General features: G+C 42.0%; 2 protein-coding genes across 5 annotated transcripts in view; one reads left to right on the top strand and one right to left on the bottom strand.

The window, feature by feature from the left end:
• Positions 1 to 638: 638 nt before the first annotated feature.
• On the top strand, positions 639 to 11,554 carry Cox6c (cytochrome c oxidase subunit 6C). Of its 2 annotated transcripts, none has more exons than XM_076835853.2 (4): positions 639 to 743; positions 1,649 to 1,775; positions 6,780 to 6,908; positions 11,427 to 11,554. In XM_076835853.2, exons 2-3 carry the CDS (start codon positions 1,662 to 1,664, stop codon positions 6,891 to 6,893), a joined length of 228 nt encoding a protein of 75 aa, XP_076691968.1. In that variant the 5' UTR covers positions 639 to 743; positions 1,649 to 1,661; the 3' UTR covers positions 6,894 to 6,908; positions 11,427 to 11,554. The 2 variants fall into 2 exon arrangements, with proteins under 2 accessions (XP_076691968.1, XP_076691969.1); XM_076835854.2 differs by having other exon boundaries at positions 666 to 733.
• A 1,932-nt stretch (positions 11,555 to 13,486) lies between these two features.
• The window catches only part of Vps13b (vacuolar protein sorting 13 homolog B), a 736,334-nt gene continuing 721,876 nt past the window's right edge, over positions 13,487 to 27,944 (bottom strand). For all 3 annotated transcript variants that reach the window (XM_076835849.2, XM_076835851.2, XM_076835850.2), the window contains 5 exons: positions 27,308 to 27,478; positions 20,421 to 20,597; positions 18,241 to 18,343; positions 17,440 to 17,689; positions 13,487 to 13,754 (listed from right to left, as the gene is read on the bottom strand). In XM_076835849.2, coding sequence (XP_076691964.2) covers positions 13,506 to 13,754; positions 17,440 to 17,689; positions 18,241 to 18,343; positions 20,421 to 20,597; positions 27,308 to 27,478 — 950 coding nt within the window. In that variant the 3' untranslated portion in view covers positions 13,487 to 13,505. The remainder of the gene's footprint in view (positions 13,755 to 17,439; positions 17,690 to 18,240; positions 18,344 to 20,420; positions 20,598 to 27,307; positions 27,479 to 27,944) is intronic.

Here is a 27,944-nt window from a genome sequence, read left to right as displayed (position 1 = left end):
TGCTTGCTCAGTTGACTTAAATCATGCCTTTCAAATTCAGGTCATTTCAATAATAACTAAGCCAGCACAACTACCTGCCTCTTCTACACCACTTTCCAGGAGCTTTTAGTTGCCTGCCTTAGAAAACACTGTTTTTTTACTAATAGTCCAACATAAATGCCCCTCTCATTAAAACTTGCTCAGCTTTGTCAACCCTCCCAAATTGCTTCTGTGGTAGATGGGTGTTCGTTCTCACTGTGGGGGGATTGGTATTAATCTGTTTGTGTCTGTCTTATCTGTTAGGCTGTGAGTTACTGGAAGTTATCTCTTTCACTCTTTACCCAAACCAAGCGCTCAATCACATAAAGTCATAAAGCTTTGGTTTGCACATGCTTAAGCAATCGTTTGGCCGGGGATAATTAGTACTGCATTTGTAGGGTACATTAATTTTTTTCACATATTAAATATCTTCGTATTCCTTCATAAGTCTATAATAACTATATGAATAAGATTGCCATTTTAAGCTTACTAGGGAAACTGTCTCAGGAGGTCAAATCCTTTGCTTCAAGGTCGCATAGTATGTAGATCCTAAGCGCATGGATTTCCGTAGTAAACGCCAGGAGGCTCACCGAAAGACTTTTGGACTCTTTAGGTTCCCGTCGCTGCGGCCTCTCGGCGCAGTCTCCTTCTGCGCCTGCGCACTGCGGGAAAACCGTCCATTTCTCTATCTACCGGGAAGGACGCTGCTGTGGAGGTGCATTCGGGTACTGTTTGAGACCCGCATTCGGGGTTCTCAAGACTGCCGCCTTTCGCTCTTTGTCGGCCTGGGAGTTGAGTCGTGACTTTGAGCCTCAGCCGCAGTGAAGCCAAGGACTTTTCTCCCACGTCGCCTCTTGCACGCCCCCGTCGTGGTCTTAGGAGGGCGGCGGACGGCGGGGCTGGAAGCGGGCGGCTCCGTGGGAGCGGGGTTGCCGGGGGGTCCTCAGGAAGCCTGCGGGCTTCGGAGTGGGTCGGCCGGGCCCGGGTCCCGCTGCGTTTTCCTCCCGTCAGCCTGACCTTGTTTAGGTCATTTGACTATCGGGCCCAGTGTTTCATTCGTTAAAGGGGCTGGGGGTTCTTCCCAGCCGGTCGTGTGGCTGGGGGGTCGACGTAGGGGGTGGGCCGCTGTTTGCTGTGTAGCCTGGTTTGAGGTTAGAGTTGGGCCGCTGAGGAAGGTCACCTTTCGGCCTTTAAGGACCCCCCTCCCCCCAGGTGTCTGGGCTGCGGAGGGAGCACCGGGCCCTCGAGGCAGCCGCTGCGGTCCGGTCTGCGTTTTAGTGGCTTACGGTGTGATTGCAGAACACCCAGCTCACTGTTTCATGGAATTGTCCCGAAAAAAAAAAAAAATTAAATGCACTTGTAATTGCCACTAGAGCTTCTGCATGTCTTTGTGGTTGGGAGAGAAATTTAGTCGTACTTTTTGCTCAGGGTCTCTGGTTGTGCCACAATGACCACGTTTATTTGGGGTATCTGGACTGTTCTGCAGGCTGGGTCACTCAACGTCCTATTGGGCTTTGTGGGAGGAGTCAGTCCACCATTGACCTTTGTCTAAGGACTAAAATGTATCATGCATGAGAGTTCTTTATATCTTTGTTGTTGTTGATTTTGTTTTTTTATTTTACCTATGAAGGACAGTAACTGCCATGGCTTCCGGCACTTTGGCGAAACCTCAGATGCGGGGTCTTCTGGCCAAGCGTCTGAGGTTTCATATTGTTGGAGCATTCACGGTTGCCCTGGGGGTTGCAGCTCTCTATAAGGTATGTATATTTGTTTTTTGTTTTGTATAAAATTTCAAGAGTCTTTTTCTTTTTTTTATTGGTTGTTCAAAACATTACAAAGCTCATGACATATCATCTTTCATACATTTGATTTAATTGGGTTATGAACTCCCATTTTTACCCCAAATACAAATTGCAGAATCATCAAGAGTCTTTTAAAAATGAACTCCTCTTTACTGTGCTTGCTCTCTTGCCTTCCCTGCATTTCATTATGACAGGAACTACCTCCTAATCTCCAGATGGTTTGTCCTTCATCTTTAGATGCAGCTGTGTTCTTGCCAGTATTGCCATGACAAAGAATCACAGACATAGTGACTTAAACAACAGAAGTTTATTTTTTTCATGGTTCTGAAGATCAGAAATCTGTGGGAAAGGTTGATGTGTTCTGAGGCCTTTCTTCTTGCCTTATTAAATGGCTCTGTTCTCTTTCAGTCTTCACATTGTTCTCTGTATGGGCACATGACTGGATAGATTTCCTTTTATGAAGACAACAATCATTGGGTTAGGACTTACCCTAATTTAGACCTTGTTTTTACCACATTAAAGTCCTAATTTCCAAATAGGTTATATTCTGAGGTGTTGCCGCTCAGGATTTCAACGCATAAATTTTGGTATCATACAGTCCCACCCTTAAAGAGGGTAAGTGTACAGAGGGGCAGGAAAGGCAGTAATTCTGTTTGACACCTTGAAGAATTGTCACAGTAACATTTTAATGCTGTGCTAGGTGGATTTTAACGTTAAACCTTGTGTTTTTATCAAAGGCTGTATGTTATATTTATAACATAAATATAACAACCATAAATATCCAGCTCAGTGCCTCATGCGTGCGAGGCAAACTCCCTGCCACTGAGCCACAATCCCAGCCTATAATGCCTTTTTATAAAAATGTTTATGATAATACATATTTATCATTAAATAGTCTGTGAGAGAATTCAGAGCTTTTGTAATTCCTCCCACTTATCATTTTTTGTTTAGTGTCTGTAATTTTTTAGGGGGGAGCACTGGGGATTGAACTCAGGGGCACTTAACCACTGAGCCACATCCCCAACCCTATTTTGTATTTTATTTAGAGGCAGGGTCTCATTGAGTTGCTTAGTACCTCACTGTTGCTGAGGCTGGCTTTGAATTTGTGATCCTCCTGTCTCAGCCTCCTGAGCCTCTGGGATTACAGGCTTGCACCACCATGCCTGGCTTAGTGTCTGTAATCTTTACTAGGCTCTGAGCCTTATTGAGGCCAGGTCTGTCATTTATTTACTTGGCACGCCAGTGTAAGAGCCTTACACACAAATAGTTCCTTAAAAGTATCTATTGAATAGGAGCCAGTATCTAAAATTCAGTACAATCGTATGTAACATGGAGTTTCAGGTGCATTGGAGAATCCAAAAAAATAATACGACTAATGCCTCTGTCCTTAAGAACTGAAGAGTTATGGAGAGGTTAAAAAAAAGTTTTAGAAGCTGTTGCAAGATAGGACATAAGTGAAAGAATGTGGTTTTAGGGGGAGGATATCATGTGCCATTCTTTTTTATTTTTTTATGTGGTGCTGAGGATTGAACCTAGTGCCTAGTGTGCTAGGCAAGTGCTCTAGAACTGAGCCATAACCCCAGCCCTTAGGTGCCATTCTTTATTCAAAGAAGTGGAATTTGAGCCTTGAAAGTTAGGGAAAACTAAGAGGAAGGGAAAAACTGAACAAAAACATTAAGTGGATTCTTGCTTTGGCACCCTTTGAGGAGACAAGCCCCAAAAGCAAATCCTTTGCTTGGCCCTTGAGATCCCTGTTGCTTGGCACATAGTGGATACAAAATAAAGTTAGAAATATTAGAAATAAATGTTAGAAAAAGGTATAGATATATATGAGTAAGAAAGATGGGGGACTTATTTGGCTTTGTCATCATAGTTATGATAAAAGTTCTGATCTTTATAACTTCTTTATGTATAGAGTCTTGTTACTTCTAACTGGTAGCCCCTAATGTTTAGTGAGTTTTAAAACTTTCAACCTCCAATAGAAATACATGTATTTTTGCATTTTGATTTAGTGAACACATACATACAGGTAGAAAGTTTGTTTGTAGTACATATAACTGGAACAGTTTGCAGCAAAATTGTGTGTGCTGTACTCTTAATATTCACGCTTTCTAAATTGGTTTCAAGTACTATTGATGGATGGTGGATAACGTGAAATAAACTCATCCAGAGGCTAAAACTAAAACCTACTTTTGATTCTAATACCTTTGCTGTTTTGCCCTTTCTGCCTTTCCATTGTCATTCCCAATCACTTTTAATACATTCCACTTGGAGCCTTTAGACCTATTTGCTGCTTTCTTCCATGGTTATGAACATGCTAGGAATATTTTTTATCTCATTGGCAAATTCCAGTTTGTCTTTCAAGGCCTTCTCAGATGCTTCCTTTTGTGGAGCAGTGTGTACCCTTTTCCTCTTGAGGTTGGTTGTACTCTCCTGGGTTCTTACTCATTTCATACCAAACACAGTATTTTATGTTAAATTATATTTTCTACCTTTTCTCTGAAGAGCTGGGCTCTTGCCAGATTAATGGTCTGTCTACTGTGATGAAAAGTCAGAAGTGCTTCATAATGAAGCATTTCATTTGTATATAGTTAACTAGTGGGGTTTGTTTAGAAGGAAGGTCTCCAAAACATTGAGGAACTAAAGAATAAGATAGGATCTTTGGTTGTCTTAGTTGCTATAATAGCCTTCATTTTCCCCTCCCCATTAGTGCTTAGTGCTTTTGAAGACTTGATGTTTTTCATTTTACAGGTTTTGGAATATGTTCACATTTTCAGCCAACTTTTCTTTGTGTTACATGGATTATTATCCAGCAATTAATTTTTGGATAAGTTAGTTGTGCTCTAAAGGTTAATTTATGGATATGAGTTAGATTTTAAGAGGTAAATGAACAGCATTTACATCAAAGTGGTATTTCCCCAAGGTTTACTAATTGCTATCATAAATTAGGCTTGTTCTAAATCTTCTTGTATTGATGTAACATGTAAGACCTCAGGTATGTATTATTTTATGACTTTATTAAAGTTATTCATGACCTGGAGGATCTAAATTGATAAATTTCATTTCTTTCTGAAGTCCAGATTTTTCAGAGTTAAAAGAAACTTCCCATTTGAAATATAACAGACAAAATAATTTAGATGAGGTTATAATATTTTCTTTAATTTCTTGGGCTTACTAACAGCTTATTATTACTTTCTCTCTGCCTTAGTATTCCAAAAAAAAATCTTAATGAAAAATAATTCTTCTCTAACAAATTGTTTGTGGTTGCCTTGTATAGTATGCTAGGACTCTCCAGAGAAACAGAATCAGTAGGGTGTGTGAGTGTGTATGAAGAGATTATTGTGAGAATTGGCTCGAGAGTTAGGCTGAAAGGACCCATGAGCTGCCATCTACAAGTTGGAGATCCAGGAAAGTTGATAATGTAATCCAGTCCAAGTCTAAAGGACTGAGAAGTAGGGGAGCTAATGGTATACCTCCCAGTCCCAAGTACAAATGCCTTTCGGGCAAGCGGCCTAAGTCCCAGAGTCTGAAGGCCAGGAGCTCTGATATCCAAAGGCAAAAGAAGATGGATGGGTTAGCTAATTTGCTCTTACTTTTGTTCTATTCAGGCCTTCAGTGGATTGGATGATGCCTGCCACGTTGGTGAGGTTGGATCTTTTCTAGTCCAATCTCTTCCCAAGATACCCTTACAGATATATCTAGAAATAATGTTTTTTCATCTGTATTTCATATCCCTTAGCCCTGTGTCAAGCTTATGCATAAAATTAAATACCATGTATAGTGATGGGCCCCAGTAGACTTCATTTGTGTTTCTGTAGTATTTCACTTATGTGGAATGATACTTGAATTTTTTCCTGGTTTTTATATGCAGGCTTAGATTTGAATTCGGATTGTAACCCACACATTGAAATACACTAAGCAGTGTTTTGTGGAGAATAAAATTTTTGCCATAGGTTTGAATCCTGCTCCAGCCCCCTGCCAGTTAGTACTTCTTCTAGACCTTGATTAGGTCTACATTGCTCTCTTGAATCTTCATTTATTTTTTTCTTTGTTTCTCCCCTTTGTATATAGAAACTACAAAATTACAACAACAAAATGAAGACCCCTCCCCCTAATCCTTTTGCTGCAGTTTTAGCAGCATTAAAGCTTTCTTTTTCTCAAAGTGATCAGTGGGCATCATCTTGGGTTCATTTCTTCATTTTAAAATAAGCCAGTAAGCCAATTCTCACTCTTAAGAGTTTGTTTTTTTATCAGTACATATTAATTACACAGAATATTATTCCTTGTGGCATATTAGTATAGGTAAAACCCACCTCCCTATTACCTCCCTTATCCTACTTTTCCCCATTTCCCTTCCTCATCTCTAATAGTCTCCTTTCTACTTTCAAAAGCATATGTGTTGTTGAAGTATAAATCATCTAGAAAGTTTCCTGTGCCTTTTAGAGGCTGATGATTACCAAATCAACTTTAGACTCCTTTGAAATTCATAATGTGGCTTTAACTGAACTAGAAAATTGTTGCACGTCTCAGCATGTAACAAATATTATGGCGATATTTATGCTTGCTGGAGAGAAGACTGTTTACCTTTTGTCAGACATCTTTTAGCATTTTGGCTACTATCATCCTCTGGCTCTTACCATTTTGCACTTGTTTCTCACCAAACACACATATAAATCATACATACATAACTTACCCAGGGAAAGGTACAGCCTAGGAAGGGGGGCCCTTTTTTGCTGTTTAGTTTTCATGATTCATGAAACTACTTCCTCATTCCTTGCATCTGGGTCACCTCTCCTACTCCTTATCTTATAATTGTAGGGTTCAAATCCCATGAAGTCCCAAATTTTCAATTCTTTGTAGAACATAATGGGTTAAAGAGTGAACACAAATGATATTGTAATTTACTTTAGATATTACTAATAATCCAAATAATACATTAACAGTATGTTAACTTTTTAGTTTGGTGTGGCTGAACCAAGAAAGAAGGCATATGCAGATTTCTACAGAAATTATGATTCCATGAAAGATTTTGAGGAGATGAGGCGGGCTGGAATCTTTCAGAGTGTAAAGTAATTTTGGAATATAAAGGTAATGCCATTTTTTGAAGTCTCTTTTTCAAAAACATTTGAACTGTGGTAAAATGCAAATAAAATTTGCTATCAATCATTTGTAATTGTATAGTTCAGTAATATTTAATTACTGTACATTCACATTATTGTGCAAGCAGTTTCCAGAACTCTTTTCTTGTAAAACTGATACTGTCTATCCATTAAACAACTTCCCATCTTCTGCCCTGAGGCTTTGGCAACCACTATTTTACTTTCTAAGAATTTGAGCACTTTAGATATTCATATAAGTAGATTCATAGAGTATTTATCTTTTGTGACTGGTTTATTTTATTTAGCATAATATTCTTGGTGTTTATTTGTGTGTAGGATGTATACTTTTTAAGGCTGAAAAATGTTCCATTGTTGTATTTACATTTTGTTTATCCATTTATCAGTAGACACTTGGGTTGCTTTCAACTTTTGGTTGTTGTAAATAACTACTACAAACATAGGTGTATCTCTTCAGGGTCCTCCTTTCAGTTCTTTTGGGTATGTACTCAGAAATGGAATTTCTGAATCATGATGATTTTGTTAAGTTTTTAAGAAATTGCCATACTATTATCCACATTTTACATTCTCACCAGCAGTGCACAAATGTTCCAATTTCTCCACATCCTTACCAACACTTGTTACTCTTTTATTTATTTATTTTTTAAAAAATATTTTTTTTAGTTATACAGGGACACAATAGCTTAGTTTTTATTTATTTTTATGTGGTGCTGAGGATCGAACCCAGTGCCTCACATGTGCAAGCGCTCAACCACTGAGCCACAACCATAGCCCTACTCTTTGATTTTTTTGGTAGTAATCTTCCTAATGTGGGTGAGATCTCAGTGGTTTTGATATACATTTCCTAATGATTTGCAGTGTTGAACATCATTTCATGTGCTTATTGGTCATTTGTTTATCCTTGTTGGGTATATTGGAGGTTGTAAAAATTCCACATTTTTAAACTCATGTTTGAATTTGGTTGTTTTTTTGGTTGAGTAGTGGGGGCTCATTATATCAGTTATGTCATTCTGGATATAACTCCTTATTAGATATGATTGATTTGTATATATTTTCTCCTATTTCACAAGTTACCTTTTCACTCTGAGGATTGCATCCTTTGCAGAGGTTTTAAATTTTGATGTCCAATTCATGTTTTTTTCTAAGCATTTTATTGTTTTAGTGCTTACATTTTAGGTCTTCGATTTTTTTTTTTTTTTTTTTTTAAGGAATTGAACCCATGACCTTGCTACCTCCCGGCCCTCTTTTATCTATTTTGAGTTAATCTTCGTATATGGTGTAAATATATAACTTGTTTAGCATGTGGATGTCCTGTTAAGATTGTCTTCTCACAATGAATGGTCTTGGCATACTTGTAGAAAATCAGTTGTCTACATATTCAAGGATTTGTTTCTGGGCTCTCTATTGTATTCCATTGCTCTGTATGCCTGTCTTCATGTCAGTACTACACTGTTTTCATTACTATAGTTTTGTAGTTCATTTTGAAATGAGGAAATGTGAATCCCCTCCCCCCCAAGATTGTTTTAGTTATTTAGAGTACTTTGAAGTACTTTGAAGGCTTTTTCTGTTTCTGCCAAAAATGCTGTTGGCATTTTGATTGGGATTGCATTAAATCTGTAGATTGCATTGGTTAGAACTGTCATCCTTTTTTTTTTTTTTTGGTACGGACATCTTTCAAGTTTTGGATGTCTTTTCTTTTTGTTGTCTAATTTTTCTGATTAGGATTTCAGTACATATTATTGAATAGCTTAAAAAGGTCACATATTTTAGCATACATTATTTATGTACCTAGTATATTGTTTTTATCGTTACAAGGTTCTGGATTTTATCAGACTTTTTTCTGCATCTATTAAGATACTCATGTAATTTTTTAAAAAATCTTTTGTTCTGTTACTATGATGTTTCACATTTATGAATTTGTTTGACCATACTTGCATTTTGGGAATAAACCTCTTGGCCCTTATGTGTAATCCTTTCCATGTGCTATTGAGTGGTTTACTTGTGTTTCATCAGGGATTTTTGCATCAATATTAGTGCAATTGGCCTATAATTCTCTCGTTTTTGTCCAGCTTAAGTATTGAAGTATTTTTTTTCTTGGTTTTAGAAGAGGATTGGCATTAATTCTTCAAATATTTGATTTTTTTTAATTGAGTTACTATATTTTTCAGCTTTTTTGTGATTATTTTTATTTCGTTCATGTTGTTTTCCTGATTTTTTTTTTATCTGTTCTTGTTCTTCAAACTCAGTGAACATACTAAGATAATTGTTTTTAAGTTTTTAGTCAGAAGTCAGTGTTTCTTTGTGGCTTGTTCTTGGAGATATTGTTTCTTGGGCCATATTTCTCTGTTTCTTTGTGTGCTTTGTAATCTTTTGTGGCAATTTTGGCTTTTGAACAAAATAGCTATCTCTCACTCTGCAGATTTTGACTGCATATGGGAGAAGACTTTCACTAATCATCCCCTGGCATACAGCCTCAGAATCCTCTTTTCCTGAGAATGTATCTACTCAGGATTCATTTTTTGTTACAGTTTCTGAATATTCATAATTCTTTTTTTTTTTTAAAGAGAGAGAGAAATTTTTAATATTTATTTCTTGGTTTTTGGAGGACACAACATCTTTATTTTATTTTTATGTGGTGCTGAGGATCGAACCCAGGGCCCCATGCATGCCAGGTGAGCGCACTACCGCTTGAGCCACATTCCCAGCCCAGTTACTCTTAATTTTCTTAATTTTCCTAAAAAGTTTCAGTCCTGCTTCCTCTTGGAACCCTAGTTATTCTCTGCCTCTTATAATTTCTTGGCTTCAGTCAGTCTGCAGCTCTCATGCCAAGGCATCCACCATTGCTTTCATTTGTTTCCAACCTGATATTCTGACTGTACCACCCACTATTCCCATCAGTGCTCCAAGTCAGGCAAGACAAACCCAGATTAGCCAGCATGTTGTAATAAGCAAGTTGTATTCTTTACCTTCAATCCCAGGGAGGAGCCAGGAATTGGACAGTTTCCTTCATATAACTGCATTGCCTGAAGAGGGGTTGGGGCAAGGTCAAGCAAAAATGTCACAAAATTTCCTATTTTGAGGGGTTTTCTTCTTGGTTAGGTGTTCATTTGGTTGCTGCAGCTTAACTGGTTTCTAGAGTTATTGCAAACCTACATATGTTTTATGAGGGGTAGGAGGGGTGTGGTCTGGAGTTATATAGTCCAGTATCTTATTATTGACATAGGGAAGTTCCTTTTTATGTTCAAAATAATTTCACATATTTTGTTATTAACTGATAGGTTGGCAATGAAGTGCCTTTTCAAAAAACAATGGTGTTTTTGCCTTTGTTCTTGTTATTTAAGTACTGAGAATTGAACCCAGGGATCTTCTGTTCTAGCCAGCATATATTCATACATATACACATATACTTTTTTTTAGTTGTGAATGGATACAGTATCTTCATTTTATTTATTTTTATGTGGTGCTGAGGATCCATCCCACTGCCTGACACGTGCTGGTAAATTGCAGAAGCCTGGAATCCTTGTAATCCTCCTGCCTTAGCTTCCCAAATTGCTGGGATTACAGGCATGTGCCATTGAGCCTGGCTAGATAGATAACCTTTTATAGTTTGTTAGAGTATTCCCCAGTTGATATGCTAGTTTTTTGGGGGTAGATTCTGATTTGGTCTGTCATATCCATGAGGTCCTTATATCTCTTATGTGAATTAAGGTTCTACATCTAAAAGTGAATTGATTGGTGTGCTGATGAAAGATCATTTGGTGTGCTGATGAAAGATCATTTACTAAATTGATCTGAAAGGATGTATTGTTAAATGTAATTTATATTATGAGCGATTTTTGCCTTATATGACTTAATTCTAGAAATGCAGATAAATGTACTAAGATGTGTAGGGATGAGCTAATAGTGAGACTTGCACAGGGAAAAAGACTGGAGAAAAAAGATCCACAAAAATATTAATAGACTTATAATTCTTAACATTGCTGTTTTAACTTTGAAATTTTCAAATTTTCCACAGTGGGCATGTATCTCATAATTAGATGGTGTCAGGCTAATTTTTATATTTGTCAGATTATTATTTTTTTTACCCGAAGGTAATTGTTCTAAAAACCTGTAAGAACAATGATGATTTGGAAACAAACAATTTGGAACAAATGAGTTCTTTTATAACAACAGGTGTAGATATGAGAGGGAATGGGGGAGGGGTTGGACTTGAGACGGGGAGAAGAAAGCAGAATTTGTTAAATGAAAGCAAGTAGTAAGTGTAAGATATGTTTTGTCCAAAATGGAAAAGAGGCTAGTTAGTTAAGGTGGTCAAGCAGCTTGGTAGAAGACACCTTAAGAGCTTAGGCAGCCTGAGGTTTCTCCTTGGGTTGAAGGTGAGCAGTGAAAATGTAGGGTCTACTAATAAGGAATAGACCTCAGTTAATCTCAAAAGGTAGTGAGTATTAGAGACAATGTTTATTATTAATTATTTTCTCTCTCTCCACAGAATTTCTTTGGATTGCGGTCCTTAGAAGTTTGTACTGACTTGTGCTCCTGAACTATTAAACATGAATATATGTGGGCTAAGAAATAGTTTTTCTTGGTAAATAAACAATTAACAAATACTGTATACAATGTTTTGCTCAATTCTTATTGATAATTTGGGGCACAAAAGCATTGTAATTGGTTGGAAACTTTTAGCACTGTTTATGTTGATTTCAGTATTTCTTGCAATTTTCATTGTTTTATACATTGTTTTAGAGATTTTTTTTTTAAGGTGGACACAATATTTTTGTGTGGTGCTGCGGATTGAACCCAGTGCCCCACATGTACGAGGCCGAGCTATAACCCCAGCCCCGTTTTTGTACATCTTTAATTACCCTGATGTTTTTTCTGTTTCACTGAGAGACTCCCAGGTGCAGTTACCTGGTCCTGGCCTTGAAAGGGTCTCCAGGAGTCCATAGAAAATTTCTGTATTGTAGACTCTTAAAGGACAGTGATAGTTCTTCCAATAAAATCTGTGTGGGGGCCGAGGTTGTGGCTCAGTGGTAGAGCACTCGTCTGGCATGTGCGAGGCCCTGGGTTTGATCCTCAGCATCACATAAAAATAAAGATATTTTTTAGTTCTACAACTAAAAAATAAATATTAAAGAATTCTTAGAACTTCATCTTAAAAACTCCTGGTTAAAAATAGATGTTTATATATGGCCCGAAATTCAAGGACACCTTTTATTTTAAACAACTTTACATAACAGTTCTTAGCAGTATGCAAAATTACCATAAAACATACAAGAATTAGTACATATTTACATTCTTAAAAATAGTTACTCTTGGGATTGACAAAACTGTCACTTTCCTAAACAAGTATATATAACAAACTGAGGAGCCATTTTTCATATACAACCTGAATTGTCCATTAACAAACAGTCTTGCTTTCCTTTAACAGTGATGTAGAGTGACTTGTGCCTACATCTCTGTGAGAGTTGAGTCAAAGATCAGTTGGCTTTAAAATTGCATTTTCTTAGCATTTCACAATTGTAGGCAATAAGTTATAGGCCCAAGTTTGAAAGTAATAAGACAAATTTAATTAATTAGACCATGAGAAAGATACTTACTGAACATTTAAGTTATCTAACTCTAGACCCTGAGTCAAACCCAATCTGAGATGCAAAATAATATTTAGCAATATCTTCATGCTTTATCAAATCACTCAGAAAAATAAACAACTATCTGGACTGATGTCATTGCTAGTATTAATGTTGTGTTCTTGGCTCCCCTTCCAGGAGTTCCTAACATGTTATTTGTGGAACTAAAGAAACTCACCTGAGTACTTCAGGTCTGTCATTGGTAGACACAAATGATTTTTAGCTTGTCTATTTGAAACACAAATTGGAAGAACATTTTTCTAAAATGTACCCAGAGTCATAGACTGTTTTGTGAATTTCAGTAAAATGCAGACTTTGGAGGGAATACACGTAGTAGCTTTCACTAAAAGAATGTTGCTGTAGTTAAGCAAATTTAACAAGTTAATCAACAGAGTTCTAAGTTCATTTCATTTAAAGAATCAACCTTTGCAAAAAAGGGGTATTGGGCAGAGGTGATATCTGTCTCAGTCCCCCAAAACAGATATTGGGCAGAGATGGTATCTCAGTCCCCCAAAACAGATGGAATTAGGGATGAAGTTTTAACTCTGCCTCTGCATTCTAAGGCCTAACCATGTATTTTTCTGTAGAGCAGAGCATTAACAGGTCCAAATAATTGTGAAAATTTTAGCAAACGGCATTGTTTTAATCACTGTCTTCAAATGGTAAAGGAACCCCGTCCCCTTCTTACTCTTTTTTTTTTTTACTCCATCTTAAAGTATCTAATTTTTAGTTTTTAGGGAGAAAGATGCTAAGTAATTTTAGAAGTTACTATACCTGAACCACCGAAAAGTGTTGGTCTTTTGTCCACAATTAATGTTAAAGAGTTTTTTTTTTTTCTTTATCTTTTTATTCATCATTGATTCCGTATCTCTTGGCTAACCTCTAGGCTCTTTGTTTAAAAAATAAACTGCACAAGCAAGAATCAGCATCTTAGAAGGGATTCAAGGGAACCCTTTCCTTAGGGCTTTATTCTTCACCATGGTAAATTTACTAATGAAGACCTGACCAAAATGTGGGTCCACCAAATAATGGTATGTTTTAACAGTGGAAAGGGGAGGTTCCACAGCCACCACAGGGGATGGTGTTTGCATGGAAGAGTAGCTGGGGGCCAGGTGACAAGACGTCTTTGTGATATAGTCCACAAGTCTGTTGTATTGTTGCTCTGACAGTCTCTCTCGGATTCCGTCTACCTGTGTTCAAGAATAAAGATTCATTAGTTGTCAGATCTTATAATGAGACTTCCACAACAAAATTATTTTTCCTTGATGCCTTTTAGGTCATTTAATAAAGCCATTTTGTCCAAAGCATTGTTTCCTTTTATTTTGTTTTCCTTTTATTTTATTTTATATAACACTTTCAGCAATATAACAAAAGCTCTGTGTGTGAATATTGAGAGAAACTCTTTGAATAAAGCATCTGGTGTTGCATAAAGTTCCCATGTTTGAAGTTGATGATTTGATAACATTTTACCCATTAAGTATTAAAACATCTGTCATTGCTCTTTAACAAGCAGCCCAGGAACAAAGAAGAAAAAATGTCTGTCTCCCCTGTGCTTAAATTTAATCAACATTAAACGCAGCATCCCAAAATAAAAGCTCTGTTAACTTGGCTCCCTGAACCTCTTAAGATAAAACCTCTTCGGTTTGACAGAAAGTGGAGAAGAGCACCTCGTTCAAACCAGTGGCTCTGGGCAGAACATTAAAAAAACAAATACCTTTTGAACTGTAACATTTTCTGTTTTTATAAATACTACAGTTTAAAGCCAGAGAAAACAGAAAAGCTGGGCAGAGGAAGGGGAAATTTTTATGGAAAAGAGGGAGGATGCAAAGTACATTTATGGTTCATAAAAGTCTGGCTGATCTTCAGTGGAACTGAAGAGGAGAACTGAGATATGCTGAGTTCTTATGTGAGCTATTCTGAGAAAGTGCCCATCAAAGGCAGCTGGAGCTGCAACAGCTATCTAGTGTGCTGATCAAGCACAGTGGGAAGTTTGCAGTGCAAGCCACTGATCTGAGAATTAAGTAGCTACTGACCTACTGGTTTTTACCTACTGAATGTTGGCAAGACCACACTGGAAGAATCACAAGCAGTTTAATGCGGGCTTTTTTTGTTCTCAAAGTAGTGGTAAATAATTTTATATTTCTGTATAGGACCCAGAAACAACGCAGCTGAAAGTGTCTTAAAAGCTGCAGAAAGCCAGGAAGATGGCAAAGAGAGTCAAGGGGCTTGCCAGAGGAATAAGGACATCCTAGAGTTTGTCTTATAGTTTCATGCTTGAGAAAAAAGAAAGGCTCCCAAAGATTCACTGACAGATGAAAGCTGTGCACCACCAGGCAAAAGCCAAAGCTCCGATGGTATCATTTGATGGGGCCAGAATTCAGCTGGAAAGCTTTGAATACACAAAAAAGTCTTAATTGCTCCTCCTGAACAGCAGCACAGGAAAACCCGTGTTGTGAAAGGAACCTGGCCAAGGAATAAATTGACCTTCTGACTCATTTTGAGCCTCTCATAAGGGATTTCAATAACGTGCCAGGCATATTAAGCAATTATTACCCCTAAAAATGGCTGCATTTAACCAAGAAAAGCAAATGCTGATTTAAAAATATCTGAATCCTGCCATATTTGAATATACTGAATGATGTCATCTACAAATTAATTCCTTCCAAAATTCAAAGGAGCTATGATTCCTAGCCTCCAAGGCAAAAGCAATAAACCAGAAAAGCTGTTTTATATGAACAGCTTGAAATACTGCTCTTGATTTTCACTGCAAGACAGCAGGTAGGCTTCCTAACCACGATCTATACCTGCATTATGTTGAGAGGCACTGACAGGAGTCGGGTGTGTCAAAGCAGCACCCCAAAGCCCCTTTCCTCCCCTGTGGAAAATACCTTGATTTACAGTCCTTTTAATGAAGGACTCAGATTAAAGTACTCTGCAGTTGGGTTTTCTCTGGGGTGAGTGAGGGAGGCTAGGGTATGGACACAGGATTAAGGGGGTAGTTACTGTCTCTTAGGAGTTGAGGTGGGGACGTAAGGTGGAAAAGATACAAAGAAAGCAGGATGTGGAGACGGGGCACACTGGATATCCACCCTCTGCCCACTGCCAGGTGCTGCTTTTGAGAGCTCTGCATGTCTAATGGCTGTTGTGCAACACTCCTGGTCTTGTCTTTACCTGTCTTCTCTTAGCCATCCCTGGATCCCAATCCTCTTTTATTCCTGCACTCTGAGGGAAAGCCAGTATTGAGCATGGTCTCGGAGCCCCAGTGCTTCCACCTCTAACTCAGTGATTCCATGGTCTCAGCCTTGGCACTTGCTAAGGGTACTGACTCCTGCTATCATCTCCATAACCCCTGGGGGAACAGGTCTGTTCCTCTCCAGCTACAATGAGTCCTCTCAGTATCCTTCGCAAACAGAAATGCAAAGGAGAAGGATCACAACTGAAGACAGTTTAACCACAAAAGATGAATCTCCAGTCTCAGTCGTTTAAGGTCTTCAGCTTTTCCTAGGCCAGCTAAGGAAAAAAGATGGTCACAGATATTAGGGTCTTGGAGGTTTCTTGTTAAGGACTAAGGACTTGAAGATAATGATACTATCCTCTGCCAAATCCTGTAGCCAGATCACTGCTGCTTTATTGTCAAGTGGATCAGAAGATTTTTGGCAAATGTTAATAAAGTCAGCCTGGACATCTGACCTCTGTTTATTCCCAGAAAGTCATCAACTCAAAGCAGCAGTATAGCTCTGGTGCCAAGCCCCAGCGTAAAGCCTGACTGATTATGATCCAAGAAACTAGAGAAATCCTAAGAGTTGTTGTGGTTGGCTGCTTTCCATCTTCTCAGATAATTTTTACCCAAACAGTGGTGTGAGGGAGGCAGGCTCCCATATCAGGAAGAAAATAATGAAAAAAAGCAATCAGGCAAGGCTTGCTGTCCTTTGCTGAGGCCACTCAGTCCTCAGTTAGGACCAATAAGCTACAGCTTGCCACTGATCACCCCACCTTGCCATATGGAAAAAGATTCATTTCTTGGGTCAACAGTTAGGGCTGTGGATTAGGCCATCTCTGGGAGGCAGAGATGCAGAGCAATTTTCCAGTGGGTGCATCTGCTTGCGCTAAGCTGGACTTCAGGAGGCTGCAGCTACTGGTTGGGGCTCACCTCAGCCCTGACACTCAGGATGCCCCACCTGAGCATCTATTCCATATCATCCTATGTGTCCCAGGAACTGTGGGGCCAGGAAGCTGCACCATCCCCAAACCTGTGTTACTTACAGGACAGGAAATTGTTCTGTCTTATTCTTGAGAATTAAAGCAGTGGGTAGGAAAGAGATCTATGTATAAAATAAATCTCTGGGGTTGGATGTTGGGGAGAGAGTTGAGGGAGGAATCTTTGGTCGCATCAGCTTGAAGGGGGCCCTGCCCTCGTCTTGGTTCCCTCACTTTTGCATCAGTTCTTTCTGTACCCACAGGCCTGCTGGAGCTGCTCGCAGGCTGTGTGTAGACTGGGGCTTCCTTTGTGGGTAGCTGCCAGGAATTGCTGCTGTGTTCCTCACCTTTCCTAGGCCATCCCACTCATTTTGGAGTCCCAACATACTGCACTGTCCTGTCCTGAGGCACTTGAGCCCTATGACAATGGAGCAGGAAGGGCCTTGATCTATTCATTTGGTGCTTCACCCCAGGCCTCCTGGGAAGGGCTCGCATGCATACTGGTGGGGTCTTCCAATAAACCCCATTCCCCACCACCTTCACAATCCGTTCTGTCTCACAGCTCTCCAGGTCTCCAGAGCTGCCCCTCCTGAGACACATAAATGCCTGGGCACCAGTGACTGGCCTGTGTCTCAACCTGCCCAGTAGTGAGCCCATCCCCCATTTTCTGAAGTGTACCTCCACATCACAGGCCATTCTCGGCTGCTTGAGCTGCACAGTGAGCAGGCTGCTTTGCTTGCTGTCCTGTGTGCAGTCTATCTCTGTGACGGGGAAGGCCTGTTGCTGCGTGTCCTCGCTGATGCTCACTACGAAGAGTACTTCTGAGGTCAGCAGCAGGCACCCTTCATATTCCTGGCCTGAACCTCTCACGAGAACCACATCCAAGGCCATGTGGACTTCTGGTCTGCCCAGAGACTGGAGCATTTTCCTGTTTAAAAGAAAGTGAGTGAGGCCCAGAGATGGCTTGGGAAAGGCAGTCACTTGTCAGTGCTCACTGTTTACCAAAGACTTGGGACAATCCTACACAAATCTCCCCAAGGGCAAAGTGCCCTCACCAATCTGATTATTCACTTTAGCTTGAAATGCTAATTGTCAGGTCCGGCTCCTCCTGGGAACAAAGATTTCCCATGGCTCTGTTGTGCTGCTTCTCTCCATTAGAACTGACACCTCCTAATTAGAGTGTGGGTTTCTCAGGGAATCTCGGGCCTTCTCACAGACCTTGGCTTTTCTGCCAATGTCTGCCCTCTCCCTGAGTGGTCAGGGTGGAACAGAATTTTGCCACCCGCCCCAAACCTGGGAACAGCAGCTTTTCCCTGGTCCTCTAGGATGCTCTGCTACTACTGCCCAAGAGGCCAGTGCCCAGAATGACTGCTCCTCTTGGGCTCCCCTGGAAGCATGGCCTATTAGCTCGGGAGCAAGCCAGGCGCTATTAACATACAATGGGGATTGTAAAATTGAGCAAGTGTTTCAATAAGTTACCAGACATATTTGACATGGCTGTTTGGAGCCTGGTCAGCATGTAGATCACTTGGCTGATAGCGCTGTTTGGGAAGCTGAGAAAGTCCAGCTCCGTGTAAAATACCTGTGGGGAGAGAAACAAGGGAGTGTACTGGCTGATTTCTGGAAAACACTTCCATGCTGCAGTGATGTCATCTGCTTAGAACCATCCATAAAATGTTACAGATCCAAAATGATGTCACATCTTGAGAAGCAAGTGTATAGATAACCATTAGACATTACAGTGTCCTTAACCCTGGCAATCTTACATTAGCTACAAACTGAATACGGCTGTGCTACAGTCCAAGCAAGGACTAGCACTTAGAGGAAGCATAACACTCCTGAGAGAAGCTCGTCATGAACAACAGCTGACAGACATGTCATTTACAATTTGTGTTAAAAAAGTCAAGATTTCTAGTTGACCTCCTTGCCTATTATAATACTTCTGTATCTGTGCTTTGGCTGGTGAAATAAAAACGCAACACACACATAGATGCATATGAAGGCACATGGTTTGCCTAGATACAGCATTTAAATGCTAAGTGACTTAATCCAGCTGTTAAACACGATTCCATATACATTTATGAGCGCTCTTGGGGCCTCTGGTTTATTACATGCTCTCCCTGGTGCCAGCACCAAATGAGGGCACCCAGCAGCAGCCACACAAGCTTCCAAAGAGGCTCCCCAGAACCAAAGATGGTACAGCATGTGTGCTTTCTGAGGGCTTGTAAATATTTATAAACGAGGCATAGTCATTAGACTAAGAGTTAGTGGTTTGTAAAACCTTCAGTGTGGTAATAAAAGTTTTACAAGAGTGATGGAAACCAAGAGGCCATGTGAAGCCTACTCCGAGATGCTCTTACATAAGGCTGAGCCCTGGGAAACATGGGAAGGGACAACGGCATTTTCAAAACCAAAAGAATTTATGAAGTACGAGTTGACTTTACTTCACAGGAATCTGCAGTTAAAGGAAGACTTTAAAAAAAACAAAAAACCCTAACATATAAGGCCTAAGCATTCGATAAGGGAGAGTTTGACTTTTCCTACTTTCAAGTTGCAGCAATTCTTATTGTCAGCTTTCCTGTGAGGAGCGAGCATGTCATGAGAGAGAGAGAGAGAGAGAGAGAGAGAGAGAGAGGTGGAGAGGGAGAGGGAGGGCTGGCAAGAGGGCACTGCTCGTGCCTGTGTGGTCTCAGAGGCTCTCCTGGCTGCCTCCCTGGGGCCTCTGTCCCACTGTCTCCCTTTTAGATACTAGTTTTATGCCCTGATGGGGCTGCCTCGGCTCAGACCTCCTGAGTGCAGGGTGCCCAAGTACAGTGAGACCCAGGGAGTGAGGGCCAGAGGCAGGCGAGTGCTAGGTGTCTGGCCTTCATGTGGTCTGAGATATTGCTGGATGGCCCTGCTTCGTGACCAGAATGATGACAGCAATCTTAGGTAAAAATGTAATTCCAGTCACATGTTTACTAAAAGTCACTTTCAGGTGCTCTGCTGAGATCGTGGAAAATCAGCACAGGAGAGGCGTGTGTGGGAGAGAGGCCCTGGCGTGGACTTTCCAGGTACAAGTAGTGTCACAGGCTGCAGGGCCCCTGCTGTCCGCCTGGGGAAAGGGCTCTCACTGCAGAGTCCAGTTCCGTGGGCCAGGGACCGGCCTGTCTGGAAACAGCAGGATGGCGTCTGCAAGTGAGAGAGCCACCCCAACCCAAAGACCGGCCCAGCCTGGCTCTGTGCAGGTTCCCCACACGCGGCACTGGCTCTTAGATTTTTCCTGCCTTATATCCTGCCTTTCCTTCCAGATTCCTCACGGGGGAAACAGTGGTCATTCTTTTCTCCGTTGCAGTGTGTTCTCCATATTGCTCTCGACCTCTAACTGGTTATTTTTCATTAGAATCCTTTTTATTAAGTGTACTGTAAAAAAAGATTCTGAGACACAGAATCAAAGAATCTCCTCTGAAATTGCTAATGGAAATTACCAATTGGTGTTCTGGTTTGTAATTTTCTTTTCTTTTTCAGCAGTGTAATCCTACTTTGTGTCAATAAGCACAGGGAGGCAAGAAAGGCCGCTTGTTTTGTCTGTTTTACTTTTCTCTCTTTTCCCATGTGAAAGGACAGAGGACCCCAGGGAACCTGGGTGCATGATGCAAACTCATCAGTAAGTCTCTCACCGTAGCCGGTCTGGGACACGAGCTCAGCAGCTCCTCCAATGGGCTTCGTGAACACCCCCATGATCCCTTTCCCCACACCAGAGATAACACCCTTGGCCTTGTGTCCGGCTGAAGCCTGAGCCTCGGATGTTTTCTGGAAGTTCTGCATCGGCTGATCAACTATACCAGCAATTGCACCTGAAATAACAAAAGCCCCCAGTAAGTACAGAGGCTTAAAATCCTCAGAAAATGAAAAGCTCAGTCTGGCATGTAGTTTTATTTGGATTGAAAATGAATCCCCACCCTCAATATAAAGTTCTTTACATTTATTTACCAATTATGTAAGCACACCTTGGGCTGTTTACATTAGACATTTTTTATCTTCATTGAAACACAATGTGCGGACTGGGTTTGGTCCACAGTGTCAGGATCAACCACAGCAGATTATTTCCAAGTGCTACCTATGTGTGTTCCCCCAAATAAGACAACACACATTATCAAGAGCCAACAGGAACTCTGGGGGCCGAGCCCCCAGCCATCCAGCTTCGTTCCCATGCTTCCCTGGGACCAGGGAGCCTCAGGGCTGGGGCAGGCATAGGACTGGCCCAGGCACACAGGTCCCGGGACGTCATGGGAGAAGGGCTGGGGCCTTGGGGGTCTTGTCCTCCCCAGTTGGCCTACACATTAAACCTCTTCACCCAGCAAAAAAAAAAGAAGAAGAAGAGCTAACGATTCCTCAGCAGGACAGAAAGCCTGCACGGCCTAGTAAACTTCCACTCAATCAAGAGTGGGGCAAAGCCGGGTGCAGTGGGGCACATCCCAGCAGCTCTGGAGGCTGAGATAGGAGGATCACGAGTTCAAAGCCAGCCTCAGCCACAGAAAGACCCTGTCTCTAAATAAAAAATACAAAATAGGGCTGGGGATACGACTCAGTGGTTGAGTGCCCCTGAGTTCAATCTCTGGTACCCGCCTCCAAAAAAAAAGAGTGCCTCCACTTTGAATAATGATGATCACTTATCAATAATGCAGTATCATCAATATTATGATTTAATGATTATTTAATAAAAGTAACCATTGGTATAATCATGGTCTCTCCTTATAGCTAACCTGTCTTGAGTGCTTGAGCTTCACCTGTATGAGATCATTTAATCCTAAAATTCCGTGAATCAGGCATTGTTTACCTCATTTTCCAGAAGAGGACACTGTGGCACAGAGAGGTTAAGGAGTTTTCCCAAGGTCACACAGCTGTTAAATGGTTAGGCCTGGATTTGAATCCAAGGAGTATGAGTCACAGTCTGCTCTTAACCACCAAAATTTTCACTTATCCTGTTTATAAAACAGGCTCTTCTCCTCTCTGCCAATCTTGGAAAAACTTCTTTCTCTCTTACTTCAACTGAGGTTTGGCTACTTACTTTTCACTTCAGAATAGCTACCAAAACCCTGCTTCACTAATTTGCTCCAACTGCTTCATGACAGGACCACCATTTCCTTTACTGAGCTTAAGGTTGTTACAAATGAAACACATCCCTCGGCCACTCGTCTGGATGTGTCTTCTTGCTCCATGGGAACAATGGCCAGTCTAGGAAAGGCCTCAGGAGTCCTGACTTTTTTCAGGATGAAGATGCGGGTTCTCGAACTCAGAAGTAAAAATTTTTTTAGAGTTCTTGACAGAATTTCCTGTTTTCAACTTAAACCTGGTAGGGTTGATGAAAACCCCCACACCCCTGGTAGAAATTTTACATATGTCAAATCCTATCACTCCAAATGTCACCAGTTCAGAATCTCTTACAAATAGAGATTTCTAGACCTCAGTTAGTGACCTGCTAATTTCAAGCAATATTTCACTGAACAAAAGGCTGGTTTCTCCAGGTCAAAGGTTAAGGATCTGAATGTTCATGGGCTCCAGTCCTTTAGGTCTTGAAAGGGTCATTTAAAATTCTGAATTGACAGACTAAGAATTAACTGAAGTGATAGGTCTGTTTCCCACCCTGAACTATGCCACCCTAACCCTCTGAAGACATGTCAGGAGGTGACGGGAGCTAGCTGCTACTGGTTGGCCCAGGCCACCCTGGATCTCAGGGCTGAGCGTCCCTCACTTTGTTGGAGCTGAGGAATCAGATGCTCCGCTCTCTACCTGTAAGATCAAGGGTCAGTGGCCACACAAGGTCGGGGGTAGAGACCACCAGCCCTGTAATGGAGAGGCAGGGACTTTGGGTCTTCTCCTCAAATCATTCCATGACAGGTAAAGTGCGCAGCATCAGATTAAAGACTACTGGTTTCATCATTTCATTATCTGATTTCTCTGAAAGGTTGTGCTTAAGAATACAAAAATGGGGAAATTATTACAAAAATACCAATAGATTAAATTAGTGCCAGATTCCTGGTAGAAATGTCTTTTCTCAAGTGTGGCTTTCATTAGGACTATTAAAATTGGGTTGGGGGATACCCAGGGACGGTGGTGCACACCTATGATTCCAGTGGCTCAGGAGGCTGAGGCTGAGGCAGGAGGATCACAGGCTCCAAGTCAGCCTCAGCAACTTAGCAAGGACCTGTCTCAAAATAAAAAAATAAAAAGGGTTGGGGATGTGGCTTAGTGCTTAAGTATTCTTGGGTTCAATCCCTAGTACCAAAGAATACATAAATAAACAAATTGGGTTGGGGACAGATGGTTCCCTCATTTACAGTCATTCCCTTTCATGCGCTAGCCCTAACCTATGCAAGGAACCCAGAGCCCTGACCAGCTCTGGTCATCGACACAGGGTGCAAACAGGAGTTGGAGAAGGAGTCATCAGACTGCATGTGTTCAGCTCAGCACCAGAGATGGGAGAAAAGCCACCCATCACACACACTGACATCTCACTGGTCACCAGGTGCTACTGTCTCTCTATGTAGTCTCTCCCTCTGTGCTGATGAGCTGGAGAACAGACAGACCAAGAGAAACTAGCAGCCACTCAGGCCTCTGCAAGCCTGCCTTGAGGGAGGCCACTTCTCTCAGGGCTGAGGCCCTCTTATTAAGTCTAATCCAGCTAATTCCTACAACTGGTAAATTATTTACTATCATGTACTTAAACTCTAAGGCTTTAAGTAATGGAAACTGATCTCAAGACTTGTCTGTTGGCAACAGGCCCACGGGTGGGGGCCACATGGAGAGGACTGTGATGTGATGCAAGGGTGAGGAGAGAAGGATGCTCCTAGGTGGGGTGCCGGGGACTCTGAGAGCTGGGCTGGGCTGCAGGGGGAGTGGGGGCTTCTTGGGCACCTTGGTTGTAGGAGGCCCTTCTTTAAGAAGCAAGGAAACTATGAGACTCTCCTTTACTTCCTCTGTGACTGTTCGTAGCATCAGGCAAGGATGCTCAGTCACTGATCTATTTTGGTGCCAGCCTTATCACACAGTGTAATCTTATGCTGGGTACTTTTTTGTCACAATAGCAGAGGTACAGGCCTAAATTGGGACACCATTCCATCCACAACTCACCAGACACAGGAGACCCACCATAGCATGGAAAACATTCCAACTCCAGGGCAGTAGTTTTTGATAGAAGAGATATGCAAACTTTGGTCTGTCACCCTGAAATTCCAATCTGTCAACCTGACTGCTGAGGAGAGATTCTGGTGGCTACACATAGCTCCTCCTTGCTCACTGGAGGGAAACTCCAGCTCCACCTGGGAGAGGCCTGTTTTGTTGGGATTCTGAGAGGAGCCCCTAAGAGTGTCTAGGAGATGGAGGGGTGCGGTTGTGGGGATCCAGCACCATGATGGATCTATCAGGCAGCAGCCTGGCGTGGCCTGGCCTGGCCTGGCCTTTGGTGTTTGTAGAAGGAACAGGTCTGGGAAGGGACACGAAGTGGAATGAAGTTGTAGTGCTGCCAGCCTTCCATAGTGCAGGCTCCAGGGCAGAGGGTCAAGTGCAGATATTTGGGGAAACGGATTTGGTAAATGTGGGAAAGGCTGATGCCAATCCTACAGGCTACAACAGAGTTCTCTCAAAAGCCGTTGCTTTTGGAAATATTGTCATATTAATGGGTTGGGGGCAAGTGGTTACTTCATTTACAGTCTTCTCCCATTTCCCTTTCATGGTAGCCCTAACCTGTTCAAGGGACACAGAGCCCCGGCGACCTCTCTCAGACAGCTGGAAGACACTTCTTACTGGGGTTGGTCCATGTGGCTAGTCATGACATCTGGAGATTTCCTTTGATTTCAGGTGACTCACAACCTTCCACAGGGTTTTTTTCCCCAGAAAAAGCAGAGTCAAGAAATCCCCCAAACCCAGATTCATTAGTGGAAGCCATGTTTCACCTATCCTGGAACATTTGATTGTTAAGTCTCCCTATATCCCGACTCTTTTCAAGCCCAGAGCCCTTCAGGGGAAGGTGGGGGGGGGCAGAAAAGTCCAGGTTCTCGTCCTTGCTGGAGGGTTTCATCTGGGCGGTCACCTGACTTCATTCATGCCTGTCAACCATAAAATGTACTTTAAGTACATTTTTTTTTTTTTTAAATTAACTGGGTCCTTAAAGTTTCTGTATTACAAAGGAAGGAAATGAACAACTAGAATTTCAATTTCCCTACCAGGAGTTTCAAACTACTATATCAGGATAGCTCTAACTTCAATTAGGCATTTAATCTTATCTGGCTATTTTAAATACCATTTCTGGGGATGAATGGAATGGTGACAAATCTATATTTTTCATATACAGAGGCTTGGTTGTTCCTGTTCCTCTCCTCTCCTTCCTCTCACACTGGTAGTTCTCAGACCAGGCATTTGGAGATGAGCCAGAGGTCCTGAGATACACAGACAGAACTCTTGGAGGAGGAAAGAAAGTTGCTTTGGTCAAGCTAGAGACACCCACAATGAACTCTGAGGAGCCCAGAAATGGCAGTAGGGTATGTGCTAGGCTGGGATCAGAGCTCCCAAGGGCTGGGGCAGGCTAGTATGGGAGTTTATGTCAGCCCCAGAACTCACAGGTTTCTGGAAATTACCAGAAATGAGAAAAGACAGCATAAGCTCACAGCCATATCCCCAGCAGCATGGATAAAGACATAGGAGACACAATGACCACAGCAAAGATCAGGGCTTTGTGAGCTCTACCCTGTCAGTGAGAGCCAGGTCCAAAGTGACCTTAGTAGGACAAGCTCAGGGGTCCTCAACTAGCTGATCTCTATTTCCAGACACACTTTTAGATAAGGACTGGGGCTTCACTGGGTGCGGAAGAAAGTAGAATCCTTAGGCTAAAGGTGAATCAGGAACACGCTGGAGACAGCCATGCAATGGCCAGACCAGATCTCTTCTTCCTGATCATTTGAAAACTCTCGGAAGAGCTTGGCTGGGGGAAGGAAGCTCTTGTGTCCAGGGTAGAGGGCACTAAAGCCTAGAATTCTTAGCATAAAAAGGTCCCCAAGTCCCAAAATAGTGACCTTGAAGCCCTAAGAAAACATCATGGTTCATTCCTCTAGTTTTAGCAACTTAATCCATTGGACTAAATGAAAGCAAGAATGCTCTTGCCATTGCTCAAAGGCCTCTTTGCTGGGATACTCTTTGAAACCATAACACAACACAAACAGGTGCTATCTGTCCAGCATGGACCCTGTGCCTGTGGTTACTCTCAGCGATGGCATTACCAGCCCTAGTTTATAAAGCAGAAACCCAGGATTAGAGGTTAAGAACTTAGCTGAGGTCAAGAAGAAAGGACTTGGACACTGAAGCCTGGGGCCCAGAGTCCTGAGGGCTGTGGTCCACACTTATCAGACCAACTTCCCTAAGGGAGACCCACATCCTCTGGGTTGCTGAGTCAAGCAAGAAGACTGTCCTTTACCCAGCCTGTCCCTTGTTGTAGGTTACTAGCTTCCTTGTTTCCTTGCATTATCAAGTGACAGAGTCCTATACCATGTACTGTTATTACTTAAACAATTTCTAGTGACTTAGCCTGTATTTGTAACTTTTTACTACTTCCTCCCTCAGCCTGGGCTGGCTGCAAGCAGTGTGTGGGGGGGCAGCTGCAGAGAGAACTGAAGACCAGGGGGAGGATAGAGCCTTTCAAGCCCCTCTTTCCCACTCTGTGCTCTGCACTGTCTTGGTCACTTTGATCTCTGAGAGCCCGCACTCCCCCAGACACGTGGGTGGCAGGTTGCCAAGCTGTACAGTTTTAAATTCTTTTGTAAGCAAATAAACAAAATATACCCTTGAAAATCCTTCAGTGCAAACTTTCAGCTCTACAGCTTCCTTTTTATAGATTTTCCAAAGCAACTTGTTTTCAAACATTTGTAATGTTTTGAAACATCCATAGCAATTTTCACCTCTAACTATACCATCTGACTGCTTGAAAAACAATAATTGCTCTGAGTCAGGCAGATCTCAAAAATAAATAAATGAATAAATAAATAAGAGGAAAAGCGGGCTCCTCGCCAAAGTTCACATGACACGTGTAGACTGTGCAAGCGCTGTTCAAACAAAAGCAGGCGCCCATGGTACTTGCTATAGGAGCAGTGAGTGCTTCAGAAGGGCTGTCTGTTACTGTGAAGAGCAAAGGATGATATGTTGCTGTGTTGTGTGGACACCACTGTGCTTAGGGGGGTCCCACACAATTAACTTTTTGCTTTGGAGCACCACATGGAAGCCCAAGCTACAGTTCCTACCAGAAGCAAAGGAAGGCAGGGCACAGGGGTCTGTGTGGGCCAACATCCCTGCCAGGCAGGTCCTGGGAAGGCCTGTCATGACCATGTGATGGCTCTGAAAATGGGGTTCTGTTCTACATGAACACAGAGGCACTGTGGGCACCAGGACAAGTGTATTGTCCTTTCTGAGCCTCAGCTTTGGCTACAGAAAAGAGGTGAACTTCACAGCCATCCCCAGGGAGGAGGCAAAGCAGCCAACCTTGGAGAACTGCACTGGATGGGAGTGGTCCAGCCCTTACCGAGCAGGCTGATGCCCAGCCGGGACAGGCCCTGTCGCAGCCCCTCGCCCAGGCTCTCAGGCAGTTGCCGCCGCCACTCCTCCTGCCGGTTGTAGTGCTCCTCATCCAGCGAGAGCCGGTCCATGTTCCGGGCCAGGCTGGTGGCCAGATTGGTGATGGATGTGAGGGTACCTGAGGGCACAAGAGCACAGGGTTGTCCTCTTTGTCACATGCATACTGGATTCCAGAGCAGAGGCCCTGGAGGTCTGCTGTGGGGGAGTGAGAGGGGCAGTGGCAGCATTTGTGTCCTTCCTGGACATGCCCAGTGGGGAGTGACACTGCTTCCTTTCTGGGCCACGTGAAGTATGAGTTTTAAGAAAACGAGGCAAGGATTAACATCTGCCCAGGAGGGCGATGGCACTCTTCAAGGGGGTTGAGTAAGACAGGCTAGAGTTTGAGATCCATCCTATCACCTGATTGTCAAGACTTGGCAAAGCAGTTCTGAAGTCCCCGATGAAGCTCCATTTTGAAGGCTAAAATTTGCTTGCTCTGATGTTAAAGGTTAAGGTTATGTTGCTGTATTTTAGATAGATTATAAAGAAATATTGTCATTTAGGAATGCAATTTATCTCCTCCTCATTACTTCAGTCTTAATAAA

The sequence above is a fragment of the Callospermophilus lateralis genome, chromosome 16 (assembly GCF_048772815.1).
Source record: "Callospermophilus lateralis isolate mCalLat2 chromosome 16, mCalLat2.hap1, whole genome shotgun sequence".
Lineage (NCBI taxonomy): Eukaryota > Metazoa > Chordata > Mammalia > Rodentia > Sciuridae > Callospermophilus > Callospermophilus lateralis.
Note: the sequence above shows the minus strand (reverse complement) of the source record. Positions and strands in the feature narration are given on the sequence as shown.

Coding starts and splice junctions, on each gene's coding strand:
- Cox6c (XM_076835853.2), top strand. CDS start 1,662: ATGGCTTCCGGCACTTTGGCGAAACCTCAGATGCGGGGTCTTCTGGCC. Junction 1,776..6,779: donor GGGTTGCAGCTCTCTATAAG/GTATGTATATTT, acceptor TTAACTTTTTAG/TTTGGTGTGGCTGAACCAAG.